We start from the raw sequence: 10,048 nt of genomic DNA, 5'->3' as shown, positions 1-10,048 counted from the left end.
GCACACTGTGCTAGTGACAAAATAAAGCTTACAGGAACATAATGTAGGGGCCACATCATTGAGTATGGATGGATACAGTATAGGCATGTTCACAGCACCATATCATTATTAGCAGTCAAACACAAGTGAAAAGTGGCTCTGTATTCTCTTGAGTCAACAACAGTAAGATTGTGTTACAACACACAGTCCATAATCCGCAAAGGAAAGAACTCCTGAGATGAGTGTCTTCACACATATCCAGTGTTACAACAAAATCACGATGCCCATTGTATTTTGAATAAATATGACATTAACAACAATAACAATATCACATAGACACAGAGCAGTACGCTGGTGGGTGGCAGAAGCAGTGATGAGCTGTGAACACATGATGGAGTAAATACAAAAATAGGAATAATATTAGAAAAACAGTTTAATCTCAAGCCAGCAGCAACAGAAATCCTCAATGAATCTGTAAACAATTGCAAAGAACCACAGACCCAGTGAGTGAGTGAAGTGTTTGGCTTATAGAAAAGCTGACAGCAGTGGTATAAATCTCCTGTGCTGTATAGGTCTATGGGAGCTGTTAGCCCCAGGGCCAACTGTGTCTGGGACCTCTAACAAATAACAAATTAATGTTCATTGTGTGGGGTGAACTATCCCTTTAAGTGTGAACATTACCTTGCTAAATCTCTGATTTGGAAAGGGCTCTCAGCCCTCAAGGGATATCCTTAGCTGCTTCAGGCACTATAAAGCCGGCCATGAAAAATAATTGTAAGAAATGAAATACCACGTTACGAGCAGCACACCAGCACTGTGTTTGTGTTGAGTGAAGACAGGACGCGGGACACCAGCACTGTGTTTGTGTTGAGTGAAGACAGGATGTGGGACACCAGCACTGTGTTTGTGTTGACTGAAGACAGGATGTGGGACACCAGCACTGTGTTTGTGTTGACTGAAGACAGGACGCGGGACACCAGCACTGTGTTTGTGTTGACTGAAGACAGGATGTGGGACACCAGCACTGTGTTTGTGTTGACTGAAGACAGGATGTGGGACACCAGCACTGTGTTTGTGTTGACTGAAGACAGGATGTGGGACACCAGCACTGTGTTTGTGTTGACTGAAGACAGGATGTGGGACACCAGCACTGTGTTTGTGTTGACTGAAGACAGGATGTGGGACACCAGTGCTGTGTTTGTGTTGACTGAAGACAGGATGTGGGACACCAGCACTGTGTTTGTGTTGACTGAAGACAGGACGCGGGACACCAGCACTGTGTTTGTGTTGACTGAAGACAGGATGTGGGACACCAGCACTGTGTTTGTGTTGAGTGAAGACAGGACGCGGGACACCAACACTGTGTTTGTGTTGAGTGAAGACGGGACGCGGGACACCAACACTGTGGGTGTCCCAGGATGTGGGACACCAGCACTGTGTTTGTGTTGAGTGAAGACAGGACGCGGGACACCAACACTGTGTTTGTGTTGAGTGAAGACGGGACGCGGGACACCAGCACTGTGTTTGTGTTGAGTGAAGACGGGATGCGGGACACCAGCACTGTGTTTGTGTTGAGTGAAGACGGGACGCGGGACACCAGCACTGTGTTTGTGTTGAGTGAAGATGGGACGCGGGACACCAGCACTGTGTTTGTGTTGAGTGAAGACGGGATGTGGGACACCAGTGCTGTGTTTGTGTTGAGTGAAGACAGGATGTGGGACACCAGTGCTGTGTTTGTGTTGACTGAAGACAGGATGTGGGACACCAGTGCTGTGTTTGTGTTGAGTGAAGACAGGATGTGGGACACCAGTGCTGTGTTTGTGTTGACTGAAGACAGGATGTGGGACACCAGCACTGTGTTTGTGTTGAGTGAAGACAGGACGCGGGACACCAACACTGTGTTTGTGTTGAGTGAAGACGGGACGCGGGACACCAGCACTGTGTTTGTGTTGAGTGAAGACGGGACGCGGGACACCAGCACTGTGTTTGTGTTGAGTGAAGACGGGACGCGGGACACCAGCACTGTGTTTGTGTTGAGTGAAGACGGGACGCGGGACACCAGCACTGTGTTTGTGTTGAGTGAAGACGGGACGCGGGACACCAGCACTGTGTTTGTGTTGAGTGAAGATGGGATGTGGGACACCAGCACTGTGTTTGTGTTGAGTGAAGACGGGATGCGGGACACCAGGACTGTGTTTGTCTTGAGTGAAGACGGGACACCAGCACTGTGTTTGTCTTGAGTGAAGACAGGACGCGGGACACCAGCGCTGTGTTTGTGTTGACTGAAGACGGGACACCAGCACTGTGTTTGTGTTGAGTGAAGACGGGACGCGGGACACCAGCACTGTGTTTGTGTTGAGTGAAGACGGGACGCGGGACACCAGCACTGTGTTTGTGTTGAGTGAAGACGGGATGTGGGACACCAGCACTGTGTTTGTGTTGACTGAAGACGGGATGCGGGACACCAGCACTGTGTTTGTGTTGACTGAAGACGGGATGCGGGACACCAGGACTGTGTTTGTCTTGAGTGAAGACGGGACACCAGCACTGTGTTTGTCTTGAGTGAAGACAGGATGCGGGACACCAGCACTGTGTTTGTGTTGAGTGAAGACAGGATGTGGGACACCAGCACTTTGCTTGTCTTGCAGTGATGAGGGTGTCTAATGGTTTCAGTAGAAATTCAACCCCCACCCCCTTGTCCACCCCACCAACACACACACACACACACACACACACACACACACACACACACAGACCCACACTCACAGCCCCCCCCCCCACACACACACGCACAACAACAACAACAACAACAACAACAACCCACCCACAGACTATCAACCTCAGATTTTTGGTGTTACGAAAGTAATTTAATACCAGTAAAAAAAGATAAGATCCAACCCTTTATAAAAGCCCCACATACTCTATACATCTGTCCATCCATCCATCCATGCATCCATGGCTCAGACCTCTGAGCTGTTGTGGCAGTCCTGCATCCTCACCACCAACATGGGCTCCGTGCTGATCGACCCCCTCACGACCTCCCTCGTCCCCTCCCGCCCTCCCCCCTTCTCTCCCTTCTGTCTGGATCTCAGCACCAGGATGAGGGTGACGACGACCAGGACGGTCAGCAGCATCCCCACCAGCACCCCCACCACAGTCACCAGACCCTCCTCTCCCTCCTCTGTATTCAGCTCACTGGGCTGCACCCCGTCCGCGTACACCTCGTCCACCCCCGCCGCCCGCCGCTTGGTGCGGTCCAAGGCGATATGCATGATGTTGGTACCGCGATTGTCGTCGGCGCCGATATCCTCCGCCACCTCTGGGATCTCACTGCCGGCCGACCTTCTGGAACGATGACTGGTGCCGTTCGACGGGGACGAGGCGAGCTCGTCGCTGGTGGAAACCAAGGAGTGGTACTCCAGGCTGCGCTTTCCGATGCCTCTGTTGGCGTTCCCTTTGGAGCGGACTGTGTAAATGGTGTGAATGTACCACTCGCGACCGGCAGCCACCTGAGAAAAAGACACAAATGAACGCCTGTCTTAGGATTCTATACAATTTAAACTGATCCGGAAAATACACAAACTGGTCCAAAATGAAACGAAATATGGCATACCTGGAACATGGCTGTAGAGTCCAGTCTGAAGCCATCTGACCCTGGCTGTCTGACCAGAGACATGGCTGAGGGATCATCCACTGCTAGAAAAGCATTAAAACTAACATCCCCAAACATACGGCCCTGAGTCTCTGGCTGAGCCTTGTCCTGGTGAGGTGTTTTGGATTGATTAGTGGGGGAAACAGGAAACAAAAAAGTAGTAAGGAACTCATCTCTATGTTGCTTGTAATGTTATTTTGTAATTGCAACATTAAAATCATGAATATACTGTATACTTACAATAATCTTGAACCTATAGAGCAGTGAAGGGGAGTCAGCCAGGCAGCCAAACTCGAACTTGGTAGGGTTGTACTTGGGTACATAACCATCAGCGCCGGTGCAGAGGTACACCTTTTCAATGTTACAGAAGAAAGAGTCTCCCAGGTTCTGCACAGGATCCACCATGACTCGACCGTAGATCGTATCACCTGGGGTTATAGCGGGGAGGGGGGATATACATGTATTATTAAAACCTGCACCAAGTGGTAATCATGAGTCACCATTATAAATCCAAGGAGGATAGAAGATTAAATAAACCACTGCAAGTGAATTTTCAGACTTGTAAGAGTGTTGACCTTCAGAGAAGGCTGCATCAGACTTGTAAGAGTGTTTACCTTCAGAGAAGGCTGCATCGCTCTCCTGACCGAAACCCATGGAGCCGTCGGACAGCCACAAGCTCCTCTTGGACAGCAGGAACATCTGGGTGTTCAGACTGAACTCCACCGCCACTGGGTCGCTCACCTAGAGAAAAGAGAGATGGGTAAAGATAGGAGGAGGGGAGAGGGATAGTGTGATGAAGCAAGAGAGAGAAAAGGTGAACGAGAACCTGGCATTATCCTCCTACACCGAAGAAACGTTCCCACTCTTGGATATAAAGAGCAATCATTCCGGATGGAGACGTACTTGCTGGAATCGGATATCCAGGTCAAAGGTGACTGGTTCTCTCGGGTGGCAGACAGGTGGGACGGTGTACTCCATATTCTGGGCTGTGGTACAGGGGATCAGCTTCACTGTGTAGGTGCCAGAGTAGTCTCTCACCTGTACAGAGCAGAGAGGGCAGCGGTGGGGAAAACTAAGTGTCATCAGACTGTATCTGTATCCTTCCACCTGCTCCGACGCATATGTGCACATAGTAGTGGATGTTTCAAGTGATGCGTCAGGGGGGGGGGCAGACTCATTTCATGCAGTTGTACTCACGGCAAAGTCAGAGGTGAAGGTCCACTGCTGGACGGGCTGATTGTAGGTGGGCTCGCTCCTCACCAAGCTGAGGTTGAAGGTCAGGCCGGGGTGGTCCACGCACATCACCATGGACGACATGGAGGTCACTGGGGAAAGGACCGTGGAGAGGAGGACAAATAATAAGCTCATCAGTGTTAAATGATGATACCTACTAAACCCAATCATTCTCTCATCTTTAGCTATGATGTTATTGAGGAAGTGAATCTGATGTTGAATGTTGCCCTAATGTTCTAATGTTTTTTTTAACGTTATCTTTTTATCTTATTGTTTTGTAGCAATATGCTGTCACTGTTGACTATCTATCTATCTATCTATCTATCTATCTATCTATCTATCTATCTATCTATCTATCTATCTATCTATCTATCCATCCAAGTAAGTATGTCTTGTCTGTCTGATCTTATGCATACAAAATCACTATGAATAAAATGTATTTTTTTTTTAGAAAAATCTAAAATTCAAAAAATCTAAAATCAGTGATCTGTCAGTCTCACCACCCCTCTTGATCCTGCCTCCTGAATGAGACTCCACAAACAGACCCCTGAAACGGGCCTTCGTGCGGAAGTTCACGACCAAACGTCCCTGCTCATTGATACGCATGCTGGTCGGGTACAATGCACCTGGAAAACAAAAACAAAAAACAACACACAACTGTGTTCTGAGAAAGCTGTTCAGGCCCGTCGTTGCTCTTTTGAAATTCAGCCCCTCCAGACACATGCAATATAATTCTCACCCTGCAGCTCGGCCTGCGGGGGGCTGCCGATGCCGTCCCTCCAGAGAATGGCCGTGTCGTACACGAAGGTGAGGCGCAGCTCCGACTGCAGGTCAAAGTGCTGCCAGCCGCCCGTGCCCACAGGGGAGTGGAACACATAGGACACGTGGAGAGGCACACGCAGGGTCACGTAGGACTGGACCAGGTTCAGCACCTGTTGGCATGTTTACATGAGGAATAGGTTATGTTTTCCTTGTTTTTCCTTGTATAGCTTGAGGGTCTAAGGCTGGTGGTGGTGCTGGGTAGGTTAGGTCGGTGGTTCTCAAATACCGCTTTCAGACAGACACGGTTCTGGTTCTGGCTCTGGCTCCGTTCTGGAGTCTCAGAAGAACCTTGGTGCTTTCTGGCGAACCAGCCCGTGTTCACACCAGTTTAAGCGGAACCAAAGTGGGAGGACATTATTCGGTAGTCCCTCTTCAGTTTTTTAAGTTGATTAATTATTCGGTCTGGCGTTCGAGTGAACCCTTGGCCATGTCTTCCGCAAGTTCGGCATACAACTTGCTCTTTGTTGTACTGCTTTCTAGCTTTTCTTGAGATTCGGTAGATTCCCAAATCGGCACTAAACATTTGGTTTCCTCAGGATACCACTGCAAATTATTTTTCACCATGTTGTCACTGCCTTCTTCTCCTTCCTGTTTTCACAGCCTAGAATGAGACACGCCCACTGATGATGTCATGGTTCCCAAGGAAAAAACAACTATTTTTTGGTTCCGCTGAGAACCAACTTTTCAGGTTCCAAACCAATTATTTTTTCGGTCTGAACGCGCCGGCCGGTTCAAATTTGGGTTCGGGAACCGGAACCGGCACGGAGCCCTGCCGGTGTTAAAGCCCTAAAAGTGGAGTCCTTGAGGGGGTTCCATGGGGTACCCAGCAAAAAGGTAATTATTTAATTTAACTAGAATTCCATCCTAATTAACACAATGACAGAACAATTTTGGTCATGGGTTTCATACACTTTCCGTAATAAAACATCTAATGTAAAATTGTGACGATGCTCCCACTCTCCTGTGGCCCTGTCTTGCAGGAGCCTGGTGTTGGGGTAGTTAGCCTGATTGGGTGCACCTGGGCTCGGTGAACTCTGGGCTTAAGAAGACCTTCAAACAGTCTCTCTCTTTGTGTTGTCTAGTTACTTTCCCTTAGTTTTAATGAATACATTATTGTTTTAACTCCCCTCATGTTACAACCCAGCTCAAAGAAGTAACAAATGAGGAGTCATACACCAAAGTAAAAGTTAAAACAATCATTTATTAACTCAAACTAAAACAACACAAATGACAAAAGAACAAAGGTTCATCAGTGAGGAGGGAGAGAGACTGAATGGTCTGAAGGTCTTCCTAAGCCGATGAGTGCACCGGGCCCTGGTGCACCCAATCAGCCTAACGACCCCAACACCAGGCATCTGTCTGCAAGACAGGGCCAGGAGAGTGGGAGCGTTGTCACAAAAGCTCAAATCTGATCAGATGGGGGACCCTGGGACAACATCGTATCAAATGGGGGTCATTGGTCTCATTTGTGTCAGTTTAGGGGTCCTTGACATGAAAAAGTTTGGAGCCACTGGTTTGGGCATTGAGATATAATATGAATATGGTTTGGGCCATGCAGAATAGGTAGGCTTTTATGTCTTGCTAAAATCTGCTTTTGTGTTTTGTTTGCTCTTCCTGATGTTTGTCCTATACTTTATCATGTTTTAGGGTTGTTGATCAGTTAGTTACAGTAGGCTAATTCTCTGTCAAGTCCATACATGTGATAAACGGGTATACTGTATAAATAAATAAACTTGAAGAGTTGAGATTTGCAAAAATTCAAATAGGCGCCTTGGGGAACAATCAAAGTATGTAGAAAAAAGTGACTTTCCTGGTTGATAATGCTCTCTAAGAATTAAATTAATTGGGTTTCCCGTACGCCGTTCTTTTATTCACTCGATATGTTGAAAGTAATCACCAAAAATGAGAAATCCTCAGCATGTACTGTATGTCAAAAGAGCTGCATTATTCTGTTTGATTGACGGTGTCTGTAGGTCATTATTCCGTTTGATTCACAGTGTCTGTAGGTCATTATTCTGTTTGATTCACGGTGTCTGTAGGTCATTATTCTGTTTGATTCACGGTGTCTGTAGGTCATTATTCTGTTTGATTCACGGTGTCTGTAGGTCATTATTCTGTTTGATTCACGGTGTCTGTAGGTCATTATTCTGTTTGATTCACGGTGTCTGTAGGTCATTATTCTGTTTGATTCACGGTGTCTGTAGGTCATTAATCTGTTTGATTCACGGTGTCTGTAGGTCATTATTCTGTTTGATTCACGGTGTCTGTAGGTCATTCTGTTTGATTCACGGTGTCTGTAGGTCATTATTCTGTTTGATTCACGGTGTCTGTAGGTCATTATTCTGTTTGATTCACGGTGTCTGTAGGTCATTCTGTTTGATTCACGGTGTCTGTAGGTCATTATTCTGTTTGATTCACGGTGTCTGTAGGTCATTATTCTGTTTGATTCACGGTGTCTGTAGGTCATTCTGTTTGATTCACGGTGTCTGTAGGTCATTATTCTGTTTGATTCACGGTGTCTGTAGGTCATTATTCTGTTTGATTCACGGTGTCTGTAGGTCATTATTCTGTTTGATTCACGGTGTCTGTAGGTCATTCTGTTTGATTCACGGTGTCTGTAGGTCATTATTCTGTTTGATTCACGGTGTCTGTAGGTCATTAATCTGTTTGATTCACGGTGTCTGTAGGTCATTATTCTGTTTGATTCACGGTGTCTGTAAGTCATTATTCTGTTTGATTCACAGTGTCTGTAGGTCATTATTCTGTTTGATTCACGGTGTCTGTAGGTCATTATTCTGTTTGATTCACGGTGTCTGTAGGTCATTATTCTGTTTGATTCATGGTGTCTGTAGGTCATTATTCTGTTTGATTCATGGTGTCTGTAGGTCACCCAAACAATAATGAGTTGTGAGAAGATTGAACAGATGAGCACATACAGTAGCTCTCCTCCACAAGGTGCTTGGATTCCTCTTACGGCACGCCTACTCAACCCTGTCTAAAATTACCCAGAAGCCCTCTTGTGCTGCACGCAGTGAATCAGAGAGTGGGAAGCCATTTGTCTTTAGTTATTTATAATTCTAAAAGATCATAATGGATCATTAATAGGTGCTACGAGCACATATACTGCAGCTATAATCCCTTACAAAGGTTACGATACATGTTTTTGAAAAATATTCTACATTTTATTTACAGTTATTTACTGTACATCCTACAGTTTATTTTGTACGCTTACTGTGGAAAATATTCAATTTGATTTAAAACCCGGTGGGGTCCAGGGACCACCAGGGGTCCCCAGCAAATTGATGAATTATTCAATTTCACCATAATTGTATTTACAAGAAGTTAGATACTGTAGTGTAGAATATATTTTCCTCATCATTTCACTGTTATCTCTCTACATGTATAAATACAATATAATACAGATAGCCATGGAATTCTGGACAAAATCATATCTACATACACAATAATATACTCTTACAAATCTTATTAAATGGGATCTGTGGGCCTAATGTGTACTAAATGAGGGGTTATTGATATAACAGATAACTGGCCCAAAGTGTTCATGTGCTGTAAGTGCACCTAGTGGAGCATCCAATAGGTGTCTCTGTTCATCCACATGACTTCAACAGTCTTGTGAGACGTGAGTGACTTGGGCTATGTGCCCACACACGTTTGACCAGGCCACACTTTGTCATAGAAACGGATTAAAATCCACTACAACATATTTGTTGTTTGACTTGAAGCTGAAAACATTTGTCAATTTGCCAAGTCAATTATCAAACTGAATACTGGGCAGGGACATTATCTTTAGCTGGCGAGAAAAACCAAGAAAAGCAATTTGGCAGAGGACAATTTTGGTAAAATAAAACGAATGAGAGTCCTAATCCCTTTATTACTCTCTCTTCTCTGACATTCACTAGGTTGCAGATTTTCTTTCTTTCTTTTCTTTCTTTCTTTCTTTCTTTCTTTCTTTCTTTCTTTCTTTCTTTCTTTCTTTCTTTCTTTCTTTCTTTCTTTCTTGTACTCCCTGCATGAAAATACCACCAAAGCATTGGTGACACTGACAGTGATCTCCCTTAATGAAGTGGATCGACAAGAACGGACAACTGGAGTCATCCTTATCTATGCATGCCACTGGTTCTCGCTGTGACTGAAGATAAGGAAATGAATCTCTCTCTCTCTCTCTCTCTCTCTCTCTCTCTCCCTCAATCTCTCTCTCTCTCTCTCTCTCTCTCTCTCTCTCTCTGTCTGTCTCTCTCTCACACACACACACACACACACACACACACACACACACACACACACACACACACACACAGTCTGATCAGCAACAAGAAGCTCTCAGATCAAAGGCTGGTGTAA

At 45.8% G+C, this 10,048-nt stretch overlaps 2 protein-coding genes across 2 annotated transcripts in view; one reads left to right on the top strand and one right to left on the bottom strand.

Annotated features, from left to right (window-relative positions):
* Window positions 1-10,048, top strand: part of LOC310786280 (FRAS1-related extracellular matrix protein 2-like) — a gene marked incomplete at both ends in the record, with an annotated part of 317,396 nt that overhangs the window by 149,219 nt on the left and 158,129 nt on the right. The gene's annotated exons all lie outside the window — the stretch shown is intronic.
* The window catches only part of LOC310784787 (FRAS1-related extracellular matrix protein 2-like), a gene marked incomplete at both ends in the record, with an annotated part of 82,413 nt that continues 75,304 nt past the window's right edge, over window positions 2,940-10,048 (bottom strand). The window contains 8 exons of the mRNA XM_083645834.1: window positions 2,940-3,488; window positions 3,593-3,739; window positions 3,872-4,059; window positions 4,246-4,372; window positions 4,535-4,669; window positions 4,829-4,956; window positions 5,365-5,490; window positions 5,604-5,796. Of these exons, the coding sequence (XP_083501960.1) occupies window positions 2,940-3,488; window positions 3,593-3,739; window positions 3,872-4,059; window positions 4,246-4,372; window positions 4,535-4,669; window positions 4,829-4,956; window positions 5,365-5,490; window positions 5,604-5,796 (1,593 nt within the window). The remainder of the gene's footprint in view (window positions 3,489-3,592; window positions 3,740-3,871; window positions 4,060-4,245; window positions 4,373-4,534; window positions 4,670-4,828; window positions 4,957-5,364; window positions 5,491-5,603; window positions 5,797-10,048) is intronic.

The sequence above is a fragment of the Poromitra crassiceps genome (assembly GCF_964638095.1).
Source record: "Poromitra crassiceps genome assembly, chromosome: 1".
Taxonomy (NCBI): Eukaryota; Metazoa; Chordata; class Actinopteri; order Beryciformes; family Melamphaidae; genus Poromitra; species Poromitra crassiceps.
Note: the sequence above shows the minus strand (reverse complement) of the source record. Positions and strands in the feature narration are given on the sequence as shown.